The sequence below is a fragment of the Ovis canadensis genome, chromosome 19, assembly GCF_042477335.2.
Source record: "Ovis canadensis isolate MfBH-ARS-UI-01 breed Bighorn chromosome 19, ARS-UI_OviCan_v2, whole genome shotgun sequence".
NCBI classification, from domain to species: domain Eukaryota; kingdom Metazoa; phylum Chordata; class Mammalia; order Artiodactyla; family Bovidae; genus Ovis; species Ovis canadensis.
The window spans coordinates 31,733,931-31,754,415 of record NC_091263.1 but is presented as its reverse complement, the minus strand read 5'-3'; the positions used below and the strand labels follow the sequence as shown (position 1 = coordinate 31,754,415).

General features: G+C 36.5%; 1 protein-coding gene across 50 annotated transcripts in view; it reads left to right on the top strand.

Moving 5' to 3' along the window:
- SETD5 (SET domain containing 5) overlaps positions 1 to 20,485 on the top strand; it is an 80,606-nt gene that overhangs the window by 22,267 nt on the left and 37,854 nt on the right. For 7 of the 50 annotated variants that reach the window (XM_069561733.1, XM_069561724.1, XM_069561721.1 and 4 more), the window contains exons 2-6: positions 12,590 to 12,649; positions 15,306 to 15,492; positions 16,305 to 16,529; positions 19,901 to 20,093; positions 20,376 to 20,481. In XM_069561733.1, the coding sequence (XP_069417834.1) occupies positions 20,002 to 20,093; positions 20,376 to 20,481 (198 nt within the window). In that variant the 5' untranslated portion in view covers positions 12,590 to 12,649; positions 15,306 to 15,492; positions 16,305 to 16,529; positions 19,901 to 20,001. Of the gene's footprint in view, positions 1 to 12,589; positions 12,650 to 15,305; positions 15,493 to 16,049; positions 16,148 to 16,304; positions 16,530 to 19,900; positions 20,094 to 20,375; positions 20,482 to 20,485 lie in introns of those variants that run through there. The other 43 variants (XM_069561734.1, XM_069561731.1, XM_069561719.1 and 40 more) reach the window with 13 other exon arrangements.

The following is a 20,485-nucleotide window of genomic DNA, read 5'->3' as shown; positions in this document are numbered from 1 at the left end:
TCAGTACTTGTTTTCTTATAAAGAATCTGGAAGTTCTTGTATTTTTGAAAATTCAAATAATTTTGCTACTAGAGATCAAAACCTGCTTGTATCAGATTGACATAGATGCACACTCAGTTTTGCTTGGAAACCAGTTTTTTCCCAAAGAAAATACCTTCTGCAAAGGGAGTAAAGAAAGGAAATCATTAATAATAAGGCTAGAAGTCAGCTAAGACTTCTTAAAGGAATTGAATTTCTGTAGAATAAGGAATGGTGTCAAACAGCTTCCAAACATCTTTAAAACTTATTCGACTTGTAAATTAGGATTTGTTTTTCATTGTAATAGACTGATAGCCAAAGAAACATTCATTGTAGGTCCCCCTCGAAACAGACAAATATTGTTTCCTTTTAACAGTTCAGTAATGCACAGTTGGTAGGAATTTAATGAATATGTATGCTCACATAATGGCCAAGAAGTATTCTGCTAGAAAAACAGTAACAAGGTAGATATACCTCAGGTGAATTTTTAAATATTAATGCTAAGGCAAATGGAGATCCTGCCGCATGGATTTGCTTCTTGTTTTCATATACATATAGGGGAAGAGTTGGACTTTAAAACGTGAAACACAAACTTGAGTCTTAGTGGATTCTTAGGAAACTAAATTCATTGATGAGCCATGCATTGTGTGATTTTTTTTTTTTTTTTCCCTGCTTTAACCAGGGGCTTTATGGTGGTTTGGCCCAAGAGGTCAAAGGACAGCACCTTCTTAGGGAGCTGCTTTGTTTCCCGTTTTTTTTTTGGGGGGGTCACACTTAGTAAATATCATCTGATATATTTATCAGAGTATAAATTGTTTAGCCCCAATTGCAAAAGATCTAATGTTTGCTGTTTGTTTTACTGTATTTTCCTAAATGGCAATTAAAATTTTTGCACTTTTCTTTGAGGCTAAAACTCTGAGATCAAGGTGTTGGCAGGAGTGGTTTCTCCTGAGGCCTCTCTCCTTGGCTTGCAGTTGGTCACTCTCTTGCCTCTTCGTGGGGTTATTCGTCAGCGTGTACACATTCCTGGTGTGTCTCAGTGTATCCAAATTTTCTCTTATAGGACACCAGTCATATTGAATTAGGGCACATCCTAATGGCCTCATTTTTTAGGCTGTTTTTTAATTGAGACTAAATTGACATATTTCAGGTGTACAAAATGATGCAGCCTAACATGCTGCAGTCCATGGGGTCACAAAGAACCAGACACAACTTGGCGACTGAACAACAAAAAAGCATAATGATTTCAAAATTATTTGAATACAAAGTCTTGTTAACACATCTCACCTTAAATAGTTAAACAAAATTTTCCTCTGATGAGAACTTTTAAGATCTCTTAACAACTTTCAAAGTTGCAGTACAGTATTAACTAGTCACCATACTATAGATTATACCCCCATGGCTCATTTATTTTATAAATGCAGGTTTCTACTTTTGATGCCCCTATAGCCATTTCTTCCACCCCTAAAATTTTTGCAGTTTTAAAAAACGGTGCCCAACAAATTTGGGAACCACTACTCTTTAAGTAGGGGTGGTCTACAAGAGATTTATCAAAGTCTGGGGCATAGGATTTCTTACTTGTTTTAGTTTTCATATTGGTTATCAAGCACTAGAAAAGGATATGTACAGTATTCAAAACCAGTAGCATTGAATATTTAGGAATATTTTACTTAGGAAAAAATAAGTTTGTAAATAGAAGATGTTTTAACAAAAAGGAAAAGTGGAGGGTAAAACCTAAGATGCTTCATGTTCTCCACTTGATTCAGTGCTGGAATTCTGGGCTTTGCTTAGGGTCAGACTCTGATAGTACCGAAAAACTGGCAGAGGCGATTGAAAGAGATGGTAAAATACTTCAGGAATTTCAACAGAGCTTATGGTTGTGATTATATTTTGCATAAGAATTTGGAGCAATTTACTAAACTCTTTGTATTCATTTAAAAGTAGTGCTTTGACTGTGCCCTGGGGCTAATTTAAGTATTCCTAAATGAAGGGCCTTCCTGGTGGCTCGGTGGTAAAGAATCTGCTTGCAATGTCGGAGACCCCAGTTCGATCCCCAGGTCCAGAAGATCCCCTGGAGAAGGAAATGGCAACCCACTCCACTATTCTTTCCTGGGAAATCCCATGGACAGAGGAGCCTGGCGGGCTGCAGGCTATGGAACTGGAAGAGTCAGCCATGACTTAAGGACTGAACCCCCACCATCAGTCAGTAAAGAATCTGCCTGCAATGCAGGAAACTTGGGAAGATTGTCTGGAGAAGGAAATGGCAGCCCACTCCAGTGTTCTCGCCTGGAGAATCCCATGGACAGAGGAGCCTGGTGGGTGAATCATGCTGTCACAAGAGTCTAAACCACCACCACTCATTAATGAATGAGAATTTTGGCCCCAGTATAACTGAAGTGTTTATTGAAACTGGTTTATCAAGGTTTTAATTTTTATTTCTTTATATTTTGGCCACACTGCACTGCCTGCAAGATCTTAGTTCCCCAGCCAGGAATTGAACCCAGGCTCTCAGCAGTGAAGGCACGGGAGTCCTACCCATTGAACCACCAGGGAACTCCCTGTATCAAGGTTTTAAATTATTTTTCATATTAAGATTTCCAGAGAATAGTTTTACAGTTCATAAGTTAAATATTTTTTATGTTTTGCAGATACATAACATTTCTGAGCCTCATAAAAAATTACTAGCTAGTTGGTCCAGAGATGTTCAGCTTCTTCTAGGGAAATAATGTACTTATTTTTCCAGAGCTTTCATTCTACTCAATAACCTACTGTATAAGTAAATATAGGCTAGTTTCTTGCTTAGACACACACAAACCACTGGATACGTCCCTGTTTAACTTTACTGTTATCAATACAGTTTATGGCGGGTAGTTTGGTAATAGAATGTTTAATGCTATATATTTGCATTGACAGTGATTTGGGCCTCTTTTCCACTAACTGAATCATCAGATATCTCTGCTTTGTGGTTCATGTAGGAATCAGCTATCTACATCCCACCTGTTTCTTTTCTTTGACACTCACCATTGTTAGTACTGTGACCCTTACCATTATTGATAAGTTTTTTTTTTGACTGTAAAGTATGTCTTCATTGAGTCGGTGAGCTTTTTTAACCCTAAGTTTGTCATCATTCTAAGGTTCTCGTACTCCTTAAGAAACGGCTTATTAAGAACAGCTGGCCAACACCTCAGATATGAGCCATTGCTACTGTGATAATAAAGAGAAGGATAATCAGTCCTCCTCTTTTTAATGCTCTGGTTTCACTTATTTTTACTTATTGGTGTATAACATATACTTACAGAAATACTATGTCACAGACTGGCTTGTGTGTCTGCTTGTGCTTAACTCTGCTACAAGGAGAAACTTGCATTCCCAAGAACACAAGAAATCTTATCGTCAACAAACTCAAATCAAAAAATAATTGTATACAGGGACTTAACTTCCCTGGGCTTCTGCTGTAGGGGACTTGGTCCACGGGGGTTGCGTAGCAGCGGCACACCAAGATCCCACATGCCCTGTGATGCAGCCAAAAAAGTTTTTATAAAATGAATCATAAGTGACAAAAGCTTTTTTTTTTTTTTTTAAATTTCTTTCAGTCCTTTTTTTTTTTTTTTTGGCCACATGGTTTGTGGGATCCAAGTTCCCCAACCAGAGATTGAACCTGTGTGCCCTCCAGTGGAGGCAGAATCCTACCACCAGGGAATTCCCAGTAATTTTTTTCTTAGGGAAAAAAAAAAAAGACATTTTTTCATAGCCATGTGTGTATTAACATTACTCAGCAAATCAGTTGATGGGTTACATTAAGCTTTTTATCCATTTTCACTTTTGCAGTGAAATGATGGTCTTTCCGTATCACTGCCACCTGTCATCATATGCTAACCACTCTCACAATATTTAAAATAAACAAGGGACAACTTTACTCAGCAGATGTAATACATACTACTTGTATTTCTGAAATTTACTTTAAAATAATAGTGTAGAAGAGGAGAGGTTATAAATAAGATTGACTGTGAGTTGGATGTTCATTAAAGCTTGGTAGGATCTGTATCAGTTCAGTACAGGGTTTTCTGTGGTTTTATATTTGTTTGAAATTTCTCATAATAAAGTTTTTTTAAGGTGCAAAAAAAACACAAGCATATCAGACAAGTAGTGTGAACAAAATTTTGAAAGAAAAGGAAAAAACAAGGTTAATATCTAATTACCAAAGGCAATCTTTTATTCAGGCAGAGTCTGAACTAACCCAATAGATATTAGGTAGCCATTTTAAGTTTTAATAGTAGAATGATAATGACCATAATTAGGCCCTAGAAGGATTAGCGTTATGGGAAAATGAAGAGTTGAGAACCCAGAGGCCATGAGAGTAGTTCATTGCCACCTTGAATCGTGTTACTGAATGGATGGAAGACAATTCGTGAACTATTTCAAAGGAGAAAGAATCGCTGTTCATCTAGGCTCTCAGGTGCCAGTGCCAGCACAGCGACAGGGAGGGATGTTCTGCCTCATTTGGCACCCACTCCAGTGCTCTTGCCTGGAGGATCCCAGGGACGGGGAGCCTGGAGGGCTGCAGTCCATGGGGTCTCGAAGAATTGCACATGTCAAGCGACTTCACTTTGGCTTTTCACTTTCATGCATTGGAGAAGGAAATGGCAACCCACTCCAGTGTTCTTGCCTGGAGAATCCCAGGGACGGGGGAGTCTGGTGGGCTGCCGTCTACGGGGTCGCACAGAGTCAGACATGACTGAAGCGACTTAGCAGCAGCAGCATGAGACAACTGTAAAAAAGTACTTTTGTTCCGTAATAGTACCTTATCTAAGTTTTACTTTGAATATCCCAGCCCAAATTTAGTGAAAAAGTAACTAAGATCTCCTACTCAGTATAAAAGAATTTCAGAGGTCATCCAGTGCACTCAACAGTATGTGAACTGTGAACTTGCAGAGGTTCAAGCTGGATTTAGAAAAGGCAGAGGAACCAGAGATCAAATTGCCAACATCCGTTGGATCATCAAAAAAGCAAGAGAGTTCCAGAAAAACATCTACTTCTGCTTTATTGACTATGCCAAAGCCTTTGACTGTGTGGATCGCAATCAACTGTGGAAAATTCTGAAAGAGATGGGCATACCAGACCACCTGACCTGCCTCTTGAGAAACCTGTATGCAGGTCAGGAAGCAAAAGTTAAAACTGGACATGGAACAACAGACTGGTTCCAAATAGGAAAAGGAGTATGTCAAGGCTGTATATTGTCACCCTGCTTATTTAACTTCTATGCAGAGTACATCGTGAGAAACGCTGGGCTGGAGGAAGCACAAGCTGAAATCAAGATTTCCAGGAGAAATATCAATAACCTCAGATATGCAGATGACACCACCCTTATGGCAGAAAGTGAAGAGCCTCTTGATGAAAGTGAAAGAGGAGAGCGAAAAAGTTGGCTTAAAGCTCAACATCCAGACAACTAAGATCATGGCATCTGGTCCCATTCTTGGCAAAAAATGGGGAAACAGTGTCAGACTTTATTTTTGGGGGCTCCAAAATCACTGCAGATGGTAATTGCAGCCATGAATTAAAAGATTTGCTCCTTGAAAGAAAAGTTATGACTAACCTAGACAGCATATTAAAAAGCAGACATTACTTTGCCAACAAAGGTCTGTCTAGTCAAAGCTATGGTTTTTCCAGTAGTCATGTAGAGTTGGACTGTAAAGAAAGCTGAGCGCCGAAGAATTGATGCTTTTGAACTGTGGTGTTGGAAAAGCCTCTTGAGAGTCCCTTGGACAGCAAGGAGATACAACCAGTCCATCCTAAAGGAAATCAGTCCTGAATATTCACTGGAAGGACTGATGCTGAAGCTGAAGCTGAAGCTGATGCTGATGCTCTTCAACTGATGCAAAGAGCTGACTCATTTGAAAAGACCCTGATGCTGGTAAGGATTGAGGACTGGAGGAGAAGGGGACGACAGAGAATGAGATGGTTGGATGATATTACCGACTTACTGGACATGAGTTTGAGTAAAGTCTGGGAGTTTGTAATGGGCAGAGAGGCCTTGCGTGCTGCAGTCCATGGGGTCACAGTCAGACTTGACTGAGCAACTGAACTGAACTGAGTACACTCAATCAATAGTCTTAATCACTGAATTATTGAGAATTCGTAGTTAACTTTCATTTTAGGATTTTCTCTTAGGCAGTAGAGAGTCTCTTCTAAGGAAGAGACTGTATGAAGACTGTTAGAATTGAAATTATTTTGAAACTTATGAGAAAATACAGCTTTCCCACTGCGTTTATGGGAGTGTAAAATGGCTTTAACTTTCTGGAGTGTGGTTCAGCATCACTAGTAAATATGCTTGTGCCCTTCTGGTAGTTCCACTTCTAAGAATGTCTCCAAAGGAAACGTTTATACACGTGTATACAGAAAGGCATATGTACATGCATTCAGTGCAGCATTGTGTATATTGTGGAAAATTAGCAACAGTCTAAACATCCACCTGCAGAGGATTGATTTGAATTATAATAGATCCGCAGAATAGAATACAGTGTTGTCATTTAAGAGAAATAAATTTGTACTTATGCATATAAATGTCCAAAACTAAATGAGCCAGGTAGATTAAAGAACAATAGGGTTATCACTTTCATCTTTGGGAACTAGACTTGTGTGAGAATTTCACTTCTACTTTTTATGCTTTTGTAATGTTTGTATATTTTTATAATACATTTTATATTATATAATATATTTTGTAACTTTATTTAAAATAAAGCACTTAAAATTTATGTTGTTATATTATGATATTTATCTTTTTATTTATAAGTCAATAAAGATACGGCTCTTGATCAGGAGAGGATCCCTGTTGTGCATATCAGAGTTACTAAGCTTTAATTCCTTTACTGCCATATACTTTGGCACCTCGTCAGCCAGATAATCACAGGACATGTATGGTCACGTTCTGTTTGAGTTTTGAAGGTTCTTGCTGCCCATTGTTCATCATTCTTCATTCTTAATAGAAAATTTCATGAGACCAGTCAATGATAAGTTTTGTCTAAATAGTTTAAAAGATTTATTACAGAAGAATCTGTTTCTGTGCTCCTCCGTGTCACTGCTAAACTATGGAGTGGCTTGGGTTTTCTTTCTTTGGGGGCAGGGTGGTGTTTTCACTTCAAGATGACTCATTAATTGTAGAGGCACACTTTAGGATTTTCTATTGCCTTCATGGTTGTGAAAATGAAATACTTGGCACACAGGCAAACCAAAAGAGTTTTTACTGAGTACCTACCCTTTTCTAGTTGGATAAGAGCAACATTTGTAAATAGCTCTTAACATTGTTTTTATACATAGTATAATTATATGAGTAGTTACTTCATGGTTATCGAATGAATGGATGAAGAAAACCCTGACAAATTTAGATAATATAACTCCCAAGAACCAGGAATGTTGATCTGAACTTGTTTGTCTAATGTAGAACCAGTAACAACTGGTGCTTAATTTTTTTTTTAATTTCTTTTAGGAAATTCCCTGGCAATCCAGTGATTTGGACTCCATGCTCTCACTGCAGAGGGCCTGGGTTCATTCTCTCATTGGGGAACTAAAATCCCACAAGCCGCTGAGCAGCCTCCAGAAAAAAAAAATTTTTTTTAATTCCGATGTTGGTATCTAATTTTCTTTCTGTACTCCACTACTGAGTATGTGGCTTCTTCTAAGTTAATATTTTTAAAGCTCTGGGGTTTTTTTTCATCTATTTAGACTAGTGGATTAGACCTAAACTTAAAACTCTGAATTTTTTATCAAGTAGAGAAATTTTGCTTAAACTAAGGAAAGAATAAAATTAATGCCTTATAAATGTGCGTAACCTACTATGTCAGGAGTAAATAAACGTTGTTCCCGTTTCAAGGTTTGGAAATGAAAAGGTATGATTGAGAGGAGGAGGCAAACAGAGAAGTAGGAGAGGTGCTTTTCCAGTCTAATGTAGAAATGGCTCTAAAGCATGATCAGAGGCTACAGAGTAGAACAGAACCTTTAGGAAGTCTTTTGAATATAGCTCTTGAAAGAGATAAATCAAAGTTCATTGAGGGCATCATCTTTACTTGATACTTAAAAAACTAAAATTTTCCCAATTGATTATTTCTAAGGATAGAAAGAGTCTGCATCCTTGGTTAGTTTCACAGTAAATATCTGTTTACCATTGTTAAATGGGTTATAAATAAAATACTTTTTTCCTTAATGTAATCTAAAAATAATTTAAGATCGCAGTAGTTCCATTATTCACAGCCATGTGCTCTTATCCTGTCACCCTCCCCTCCTTCCCAAGTACAGTGAAGTATGTCTTTGTCTCTATAGTATTACTGTTAATGAAGTTTTTCATGGGGAAAGAAATTTTTACTATGGACTGAAATAGGGGTTTTGTTTTTTGTTTTTTACTGGGTTTTAATTACCTCCTATTCTAGTAAATTTAGAGCTTTTATAGACATCAGTTTATTGTGCCAAACCCATTTGCCCCTAGATTGAGTATAAATTTAGGTAAAGGAGCCAGGGGATAAACAAGTGTTGAAGGAGAAGAGGTGGGAGAAAAGGAAAACTTTATCTTGACTCTACATTACTAAATCATGGTCTTTCGTTAGTCTCTAGTTTATCACAACACGTTTGTCTTTTCTTCTCTTCAGCCCTGCACTTCTAGATCCTTTGCCTGTATTAACTTGCTTCAGATTGTAAGCCTAACTTATACTTACACTACCCCAAGTATGTGAACTTTCCCCCAGAACTCTGAGCTCTCGAGTTTATGTCTTATTTTCCATTAATTCTTATTTATTTATTCTAATGCTTGTTTCTTATCTCTCCTAGTTTTTTTTGCATGTTTCCCACATATCCTTTGCTCACATTTTTACTGTAGGAAAGTTGAAATACACACTGTTGGAAATGAGTGAAAATAATTTTTAGCCATCTTCAGGTTATTAATAGCAGCTCCTCTCTGTTTACATATATTTAAAAGTTACAGCCGTTTAAATTCTTGTTTGCTACAAACATCAATCCATGTGTACCTCTGAGTCAGCAGAATAGGTATTCTTTCTGTTGTACAATGAGAAGATGGACTTTTAACACATTGCATTAATTGTCAGTGCCAGGATTCACAGAAACTTAGAGCATGAGGAAACCCAGTGAAGATTTTAGAGGAATTTAAGGTTCATCTATAAAATGTTATTTTTCTGAGATCACCAAATTAAATAAGTCGTAGGTTAGAACTCAAATTTCCTAACTCCTAATATACTATTTTTTCATATTTTTTCTTGTCCCAAGATAAAAAGCTTTTATGTTGCTGTAAAACGGCAGTGTTTTTCCTCAGTATCTCACTTTGGATTGGAAATGGAAGATAAGTATCTAAGGTAGCTGCCACATTAGTTCTCAAACAAGTTGGTCATTTATATACAACAAGTTGTATATTTATTGCATTCTTAATTATTGTGACTTAAAAATTAAGTTGAAGGTAATAATCACCAAAAAGTCTTCTCAGATACTTTCCCCATCTTCTCTTTTTACTGTTTAGTCATTCAAAAGTAAGAAATTTAAGTAAAGAACATTTAAGAATAAATTCAGCTTATATGTATAATAAAATTTTGAATAATCAGATTCAGAAATTAAATCTTAAAATTAATGGTTATTTCCTTTTAACTAACCCTTATTGAAAATTTTTCTGACATGTTTTCTTCTTAACTGAGTTGGGTTTATTGGCCTGTTAAAGGTCTTTTACTGCTTCAGAGTTATTCTGTTAATCTGTTGATTTTTAATTTAATGTTATTTAATAGTTTAAATATTAGGATAGTAGATTTGACTGAACGCATTGGTTTCAGAATGCATTTTAGAAGCTTGTGTTTTTAGTGAACCCCAGTTTAAAGGTTATTGCTTTCAGAAAGAAAAAATTTGGTTAATTGTGGCTTCTGGCTAAAGAGTTTAGAGAATAGAGTTGTCTAGTATACAGCCTTTTATTTAGTATTCCAGTGAAGGAGAATCCTAATAATTTTATAGTAACAATACTGTGTTAGCAGCCTTATAGCCAAAGCTCTGAAAAAGAAACCAGATCTAGGAGGTGAATCTAGGGAGTATTTAAGTTGATTCTAGAATAGTAAGTTGTGGCTAATAGGATGAAAATAATCATTATCCCCTCTTAAAAGATTGATATCACTGCCCTTGAGAAAAGTGGGCATTGCATACTGTAACTCAACCTACCTTTTATGTCAGCCTAAGTGGGAAGAGATTATCTCTTTTTCTGTAATACGTGCCTACTTTTAACATACTGAGTTTAACATAATTTCAAAAATACCTATAAAATACACCTTTCTGGCCCTTAGTTAGTCATTGTGCATAATTTATCTTTACTCTGAAATCTCATAATTTTGCCCTAAATTTCAAAGTGATTTTAAAACTTAGGAAAGCTACTATACCTCAGAACATATATTTATGAGAATGAAGGAAAAAGGTGTAAAATTTCAATGTAAGTAAGTACCTTGGTGATAACATGAGAATTCATAAAATACAAGCAATCTCAATGTTTTATTTCACATTGAATGATAGAGGATAGATATTATAAAACCAGAGGAACTAAAAAGGGACACACTGAGAAAATGGCGTGCTAGTGTATGCCTAAATATATATTCACTTACATGCTTTGTCAGAGACCAAAATTTAAGAAGAAATTTGACTTTCTGGTGGTTTGTGGAGAGAGCTGATCAGAGACTGCTTCTTGGCTAAGTTTCTGTCTGCATAGGCTGTTAACAATTGTTTCTCTGGCAGCAGATCTTGTTCATCAGGATTGCATCATTTCTGGGAGAATGGCCAAGGTCCACAGCCACAGTACAAAGACTGTCTGAAGCATATGAGGCCTGTTCTTTTTCTGAAGCGGCACTCCTCTTCCTGCCAGTCCTCTTCACAGGATTACTGAAGCAGATTTGTTCTGAGTTTCTTTCATCGGATTGGCTGTTTATTGGACTCTTGTCTCCCAGCTGCTTCCGGCTCACCTGGCTGATGCAATTTCTTTTTCTGAAGTCTCTTAAAACACTTATTGTCTGTCTCCTCTGAGAGTGACCTGGCAGACCACACGGGTCTTGTGCTTTCAGCAAGTCACGTAGAGAAGAGACTGTCAGAAAGACAGATACAGAGACTGTTGACCATTTCTGAACCCAATTAAAAAGACAGGAGTAATGATAAACCGTTTCTGGCATGTTCTTAACAGCCTTTTCCTTAGAAACTGTAGGTATCAGTAAATGGTGATTTCTCAAAGAGTACTCAGGACTGGGAGACAAGCTGATTGTGTTTTTGAGTCTAAGAATTTATTACTGTTCCTAGGGGTTCTAGAGGAGTGTTCTAATTGTAGTTAAATTGAAATTCCAGAGCATTCATTTTCCCCCTGTTGTATACTCATGTATTTATTTCTCTTTTTACTCCTGTCATTTTTTTTCTTATTTGTTGTTGCTAAAAGACTGTATTTCTTCCCTGATGTAATTTCTTCCTCTCATTTACTATTACCGTCATGCTTTTCATTTTTATGACTTCCCTGGTGACTCAGACGGTAAAGCATCTGCCTACAATGCAGGAGACCTGGGTTCAATCCCTGGGTCGGGAAGATCCTCTGGAGAAGGAAATGGCAACCCACTCCAGTACTCTTGGCTGGAAAATCCCATGGACGGAGGAACGTGGCAGGCTACAGTCCATGAGGTCGCAAAGAGGTGGACACAACTGAGCCGCTTCACTTCACCCTCAGCCCTTTCATTTATATAGTTCTGAATATGGTCCTTTAAAATGGTTTCTAAAGAATAGTTTATTTTCCAGGTTTTAATCAAGTTAGAAATCCATAAGATAATCAGCATAAAGAACATTTACTCTACTGCTTGGTACTGGAATCCCTCAAACAAGTATTTTCACATATATGATATATTAACACTTCAGATATTGATACCCTTTTCAGGCTACTGTCAAATTGACTTTGTCCCCCTCCCCAAAATCCTGGGTCATCACCTGTTTTCCTTTTCTTTTTAGAGTATAGAAAGCAAATTAAAGCTCTATTTTCTACATGTCTTCCATTGTGTAGTTGAGAAATTGACTTGTCAATCTTTCTGTAATAGGATAAGAGGATGGAGAGATGTGTTGGGGGAAGAAAAGAGTAATATGAACTTTAATAAATGATGGCGAGTCCCTGTTTGACTGGAGAGTCACATGGACTTGATTAAAGAAAAGCCTGTGAATTTAGGAATGGGTCAGGAAAGAAGCACCTTCTCAGAGCGAGAAAAAGAACGAATCCTTTGGGAAATGGAAGAGAATTCTAATTGGATGGAAACAAAAGGATCACCCAGAGACAGTACTTACCACTTCTTAACTCAAAGACAGTTGCCTTTTCTACCTTTTATTTAGGTTCTGGGTTTACAGGAAAATAATGTGATGAGTTTAAAGGACAAAGATAAAGCACTAAATGGAACATAGTATTGTAAACAAGGCAGAATACAGAAATGAAACAAAATTGCTGTTAAAATATTATTTCTCTAGAATTCCATGCTGTGTGTCCATCTTTGTTATTTCTGTCTATACTAATTCGTTTCTCAACTTTTTCTAGGTCTTCACAGCTACTGGCAGATAATTTGGGGGGACTTCATATTCAGAGGTCTATAAAAAGGTGACTGAGCCAAGTAACTTTTTTTGTTTTAACTTTCGCACTTTAATGAATACTAAGTTTAATTTTGATATAATAGTGATCATAATTTATTCAGCAAATATTCTCAAAAATCTCTGTGCCAGGAAATATTCTCAAATACTTGTTCTAGACTTTGGAACTACAGCAGAGGATAAAACACAGAAATCCTTGTCCTGATTGAGTTTATATTTTGGTAGGAATAGAGACAAATTAACAAGTAAAAGAAATCTTGAAACTGTTCCACAAAGAGATGTTAATTCTTATCACTCTTTCTAGGACATATCTCCAAACTGTGTGAAAAGTTAGTAACTGCTATAACTGCTAAACTTTGTAAACTGTAGTAGGAGCCTGTTATGTTATAAAACTAGAGTAATTATAATTACATATTGCATATAGATAATGTTAGAAGTTCTTCAGTTAACATTTTAATAGCTACATTTTACATGTTATTTGGAACAGGAACTAGGCTCAGGGTTATATGAGAAGTTTGATTTTGCCATCTTTTTTATTATTATTAAAAAGGCCCAATATTATGAAAGTATTACTTGAAGCAAGATAACCATGCTAATCTAAAATGCCTTCATCAGAAGAGTGGAAGTGGTCATGTAAAATTACAAAAAAGTTTTATTTTTTCTAGACACCTGCATTTTTTTAATGGTTATATAACAGTAATGGCTATGACAGGATTTTTTAGTGGTGTTGAGTAATTGGGGGTTATACTGAAATATAACACGTGATTCGGATTCAAGTATTGGTCAAGCGACTTCACTTTCACTTTTCACTTGCATGCATTGGAGAAGGAAATGGCAACCCACTCCAGTGTTCTTGCCTGGAGAATCCCAGGGACGGGGGAGCCTGGTGGGCTGCTGTCTATGGGGTTGCACAGAGTCGGACACGACTGAAGTGACTGAGCAGCAGCAGTATGATTATTATTAGATTGTGTTGTGGTTATTAACTTAAGTAGCCTTTGGATTTTTTATTTATGTTTTTAATTCCAGAATTATACTGTGATATCAAATAGAGAAAGAGTTGTAACCAACAGCTCCCAAAGTTCAAAATTGCCCTTTTGGACTTACTTGATAAGCATTCTCTCTTCTGTTTTTTTGTAGATTTTATTTCAGTTTCCCAGAGGCTCAGAGGGTATACAGATCCACTCTGTTTGAATATATTGTTAGGGAAAAGAAACATTTATGTGTAGGATGGGCCCAAAAGCATAAAGTTACGCTAGTCACTTTTTTTTTTTTTTTTACAAGCTGTAAAGACAATAGATAGGAAGATCTTCCTTTTTCATTTCAATCTCAAGGGGAATATGTCACCCCAAGTGGAGTAGGAGCAAGCGTATTGCCACACCCAGATTTTGGAGCATCCTAGATCAATTGGTGAGATCCAGCTCTTTCCACTGCAGATGCCAGGGAGGACTACTTAGTTTACAGCTGTTCTAGCACTTTAAAATAATGATATAAAACAGAAATATTATTTTTATGTGTTCTTAAAAATCTTGGCCTGATTCACTGTTCACAGTTGGTTTTCTTTTCCACATTAATTTGCTTCATATTTCAAAATAAGAGTCAAGCATCTCAGATCATCTTAATCATTTTAAAATTTGTATTAATCCCCTGGATTGACTCAATTAATATGCTATTACTTTTCATTTGATTTAATTTTTTAGTGTAAATGATCATTTTCTATTTGTCTTATCATGAATCAGTATTTCAATCATGACTTCTTACTGGGTTTTTTTTTTCTTTTTTGCAAAAACCTTTGTTAACCTGAACCTTAACAGTCACATTGAGTTTCTTTCCTCCCACATAAAATACTTCTTGTTCCATTATTTTAATGATTTTTTTTAACAAAGCTGTAAAATCACTAATGTAAAAATCAGAGTACACTTTTTCCCTTTGCACCATATTTCCAAATCTCTTAATCTGATTTTGTTTGTTTGTGTTACTGAGCTTGTCTTTCTGCTCCCAAATTCCACTGGCTGTGGTCACCAACTCAAGGTATCCTCACTGCTTTTCCATGCAATATTTTCTAATTTTTATCATGAAACTGTACACTTTGTGTTTTATGTTTTTATTCATACATATCGGTGGATGTCACCTTAAATATATAGTTAATCATTACATTTTCTCCCCAGATTATAGTTATTTTAAAAAGTTTAAAAATAGCAAAAGGGTATTCTATGTCAAAAGAAAGCAATAAAAAACAGCTATTTTCAGTCAAATATAAATAAATTGATCGCTTTTATCATCCTATTTAATTTGGAAGGAATAACATTAAACTGTGATAATTCTTTTACCATTATCTGACTTAAAACTCATTAGTTAGGTCCTAGAACATCTTGTTTGGTAAGCAGTTGTGGAATGGGAGAAATGTGCTTATTGATGAGCAGACTATAACTTTTTCCTTTATCTGAAAAGAAAAAAATGAAAATGGAAATGAAAAGAGAGCATAATTTTTGTTACCTCACTTTGTGGAACATTAATGCAGAGCATAGTAAATGGACAATGCTGATTCCTTGTACTTTATATCTATCCCTTAAAAACTTTGTTCAAAAAAAATAGAAAAATATTCATTAGCATTTGCAATAAATTTAAAGAACTATCTGGTTACTAGATATTTTCATTTTTTGTGCTAGGATTCCTCATGTCCATAACATGTTGGTTGAGGCTCTGCAGCTCACCCCCACTCTCAGAGTGGCCAGTCTCCAATAATTGTACCCCGTGATTTCCACTCTCTGCTGTGCTGGACGTCATGAGCATTGCAATCCCTCTGGGAGTCACCACACCAGATACATCCTACTCAGATATGGCTGCTGGATCAGAGTAAGTGCTGCTTCCTAGGTAGTAGGTACATTACCAGTTTGTATCAAGACAAATTTCTTATGGGCATCTAAAAGTAAATATGTAGTATTTTCTACACCCAAGCCTAGCCCATTATAAATGACATTAGACCGTTCCCTTTCCCCTGTAGAAGCTGGAGGCAAAAAAGAGTTAGAAGGGGGAGGAAAAGAATTTGGGAGGGGGGAGGTATTTCTGAGTAAATAATTAATAGAATTAAAATTTCAAGATAGTGATTATTTTCATTTGTTTTGATGGGTAAGGAAGACAAGTAGGTGTCACTACCTGCTTCTGTAGAGTTAATGATTATCTGATGAATGGAGGATAAAGAGGAGTTCTCTCCTGCTGATTTTCCTTGAAGGCCTCTTCCTATGTACTTCTCATTGTTCTAGAGTAAAGGGGCTGCTACTGTATGGGCAGGTTACTTAGACCTTCTGATATTTGGGATAGAAAATGTGGAAAGAAGTGTCACCTGTTTTTTATAATATTCATTGCCTAGAAAGAGGACCTTCAAAATCAGTGGTACCAAACTTTTTTTTCAGCTAAGAGCAGCTTTAGGAGTTCAGAATTTGTCGAAAAGTCCAATCCCTAAAATAGACTCTCAATTCTTGAAGAATTTAAATGCCAAATGGCAATGAAGGTAGGCCTTCATTATAAAACTTTATATATTATTCAAAGTTTTAAAATTTTTAGCCTTTTGTATCCCTTCTCTTTTAAGTTGTCCGAGATTCCCCCTGCTCACAGATTCCCCCTCTTGTCCTTTTACCTCCCTTGTACCCAATCTTCCTTGCTTACAGAAAGGAAGTGGAAGCCCCCTACCTTTCAAGACGAAGTGGCACTACACCAGGATGTGAAAGTCCAGCGAAAGAGACCCAAGGGGCCTAGGGGGCAGCACACCCCCAGAAGCCAAGTCTATTCCAGGCAGTACCAGGGATTAGGGTCTGGGCTGGAAAAATCCTGGTGTTTTGAATATGTTCAGGTCCAGTTCAGACTCTTGATCCCACAGCCACTTCTTGAGTGAGGTGGGTGTTGCTCTAATTCCCCTGTTTCTCTTGCCATTTTCACAGTCCCTGGGGATTCTTTCCCCTTCAGCAAAGTAAAGAAACTGTTCCAAAACTCTGGGTTCAACTGCATCCCTGATAATAGTGGTTTTCTTCCTGGAAACTGAGAATATTAGTAAAGAGCATGTGTATTTCTTCACAAAGCCACCTAGAATAACTGTTTGATGACTTCCTTAAAGAGGAAGACTTAAAATGAAGCTACCCTAAGAGGCAGTCTGTTATATATTCTGGGGTAGTCTGTAATTGAAAGCAGTCTGGGGCCTTATTCCCATATAAAAAAGAAAATGGAGGGTGGGGGGTGGGAAAGGGTGGATTGTGTTACTTCCAGAGCCCTTTTTCTTGTTTTGTTTTGTTTTTATTTTTTTTGCATGCCAAAGAGATTTAGTTACACCAATAGCTGAAGCTTCCAATTTTATAACCGTTTCCCAGACAAAGTACTTAAAAACTTAACTGCATCAGTAGGTAATTGTATAATGTTAATAGATTTGTATAAAATCAACCACTAGCCTCCTATATGGAATGATTAACAAACTGTATAAGTAGACAACTCCTAACATTTTTGAGAAATTTCAACAACAAAAAAATTCAGTGTTGATTAACTCATCGAGATTGGGATTCATAGCTAAGAAAAAGACCTAAAACAGTTATTCTTAAAACATGTATTTTTCCCATAGTACAGAGGTGACTATCCATAATTGTTGCTTAGGGAGTCCAGAAATAATTACAGAATCAAAAAATATTTCTGGTCTAAAAATTTGACTGCAATGTTTCTATCTCGTGAAACATTTTCATCTATGATCTCCAGACAGATTTCCGCTACTGTAGTCATAGCTAATTTTTCAGTTTTTCATTTTGTATCCCTACAAGGCGAGAGAATGTCAACAATTAGCTTATATACCATTCTGTTACATAGTTGATGATATTTGTTAATGCTTCATTATGCGTATGACACGGTCACGCATATTCCACCGTTTTGGGCACTCTGAGATTAAACCTGGTATTAAGGGCAATATACTCAACTAAGTGAAAAGACCTAGACCTTACTTTATGGGATTTTAAATCTGATGGCAGTGGTGTACATTATGTTTTGTTTTTGTTTTTGTTTTTTTGTATATTTGTAGGAAAACCTCTAGATGTAACAATAGAAGGAAAGACTTTTCAGAGTTTACTGTCCTGCCATAAATGAATTTCAGAGGTAGTGTTACAACAACAGGCTGCACATTGTACTTAAAACACAATTGATGGAGTATATCTGTTGTGAGCATGCCTTCTGTGTATGTGCCCAGCTGTCATAGAAGTTTAAACATAGGGGAAGAAAGGCTCCAATTATATTTTCATAAAACAATTGGCTAATAAAGAGATGCAAACCTAATACTCAAATTCTTTATCAGTATTTTAAAATATAGAGATCTGGTATATGTGTATATGTCAAGGAATATCCTAGGAAATCCTGTAGTTACCTGTCAACGTGTAATTATGCATTTAATCTGTAACCAGTATGGAAATTGCAAAGTTTCCTCATCAAAAGATATGAGCTTAAATTTTAGTATTTGTCACACATAAATAATATATTAAGTGCTATGCTTAACTACAAAGTATTATGACCATGGGATGGCCTTTTAACCTACACAATATACATTTTATTTTTATTCCCTAGACTTGCACATGAAGTGCATATGTTCATATTTACCCAGTTTGGAGATGGGTAAGATACAACCAGCATAGCTCCATCTCCATGGCCATCTTTTATCTCATGCCACTTTCTTTTATCCCGTCCAAAAAAAAAAATCCATTTCTAATAAACAGCTGTCATGTTTCACCCCATGTGTTCAGTGGTACAAAATCTTTTACATAAAATATGTACAGCTCTTTGAAATACTTATTTATGTAGTAAATTAACAATGCTGTATGAAGTTATTACTTTCTCTTAACTGTCCATCATAGAAACTAAATTCTACCTTCATTTTATTAATGCTTGTTTGCCTTTGGTTTCATTTAGGAAACTCCACCTGTTTCCTAATAATCAGAGCTGATTGCCTCTCAGTGAGCCATATTCAGATCATCTATTTCTCAAGAATACTGACCTGCATTCTTGATGTATTCCCCCCCACCCCTGTGCAGTTCCCATCTTGCAGACACTCTTTAAGTAATAAAATGCATGCACTTCACTAACAGAGAATACTTTCCTATGTCTAAAGTTCTTCTTCACCTAGAAATTACCTTTGCTGTTATTTATAAGATCCCTTCTCACAGTTTTGGAGCATATAACTGGGTGAGTTGGATACATATCTCAGAATTTTCTTTTATCCCTCACTTCTCAGCTGACATTGCACCACATTGAACTGCACACTTTATTCCACCCAAGTCCTATATTATGTATATTTCCAAGCAGGAAAAATGTTTATTACGTGATACAAACAGTAGTCATTATTTGATTCCCTAAAAGACCCTTTGATCGATCACCAAGGCTGAATTATGTGTGTCTTCGGAGTTTCTAATTTATGAATCTCAGTGCACGTTTGCTAGTTAATTTAAATGACAGATAATCCATTATTCAATTTTGCAAAGTCAACAGTTGCATTCCTTAATAATCTTGCAGAATTCTCCAAAACCTAACCAGTTACCTAAGCAATCAGTTAAGTTCTTTTTGCCCCAGAACTTGAATTTTGTCCTTAGCCACCTCTATCTTGTTATTATCAAATAAGGGCTTACATTAAGTTTCTTAACTTAAAACACATTTATAAATATTTTATATTAATAAATTGTGCTTAAACAGTTTATTTTCCACTCAGTGTCAGTACAGAAAGATACTTAACCAAGCTTCTCAATAAGCCTGGTTACTTAAGATCTTACGTCATTTTCTTTAAAGGAAGAAGGTTACCCTGGTTTCCAAACTAGTTAGGTGTAGTGGAAAAAGCATAGATTTTGGAGTCACACATTGACTGACTGTGTGACCTTGGTAAAGTTATATAATCTCACCACCTCAACTTCACATTCTGTAAAAATAAGGTGCTCTTTACCATGTTTAGTAGTTGCAGAGTAAACAAATTAATACTGTAAATCTCCTAGAAAATAATAGACAATTCAGAATGGTACTTAGTCCTACTGTTGTTAGTTATCACTAGAATAAACTTCTGAGTGCAGTTTTGATTAGTTTGAAGTTCTGTGGTATTACCATGCAGCTATTAAATAATTGTGTCCTTGATATGCTTGCATGTCATTGGTGGATGAGAAATTATTATTCTTAATATGTGGAAGGTGTTTGGGGGTTCATCAAGATGAGAGGTATGATAAATATAAGATGCCATTGTTTTTACCTGTACTTTCTTCAGGGTATCCTGTCTTGGTAGTGAATGGAAGAGGGCCTGGTCCCTGGGGCAGTGCAGAAGGCACTTTCATCATCTCACTCACTGCAAATGTCATGTGAGGTTTCATGGAAGTATTAAGAGAGCCAATTAAGAAGAATAGTTCTGAGTCTAAACCAGCCCAGAGTGGCTTCTCTAGGGGAAACTCCCTGCTCAGCTGGTACGTTTGTGTTTGTCATTAGGGACACCTTGTATCCCAGGTGCCTGCTTTGAGACATCTGCCTATACTGGCTTCATGTTACACACAAATCCACATTTAATAACACTCCTACTGTTATTTATAGGCTTAGTTACGTTGATGAGATTGTTTCACTGAGTTCTTTCTCTTACTCTAGTGGCTGGTGGTTGTGGAAAGAGGAGGGGTTAGAATGGGAAGTTAAGTCTTAGTTTAAGGAAAGATTAGGTGTTATGCTATCATGCGTTGCTTTTCGCCTTTGTGCAGCCCTGAATCTGTGGAGGCTAGTCCAGCAGTTAATGAGAAGAGCGTGTATTCCACTCATAATTATGGGACCACTCAGAGGCATGGGTGTCGAGGACTGCCTTACGCTGTGA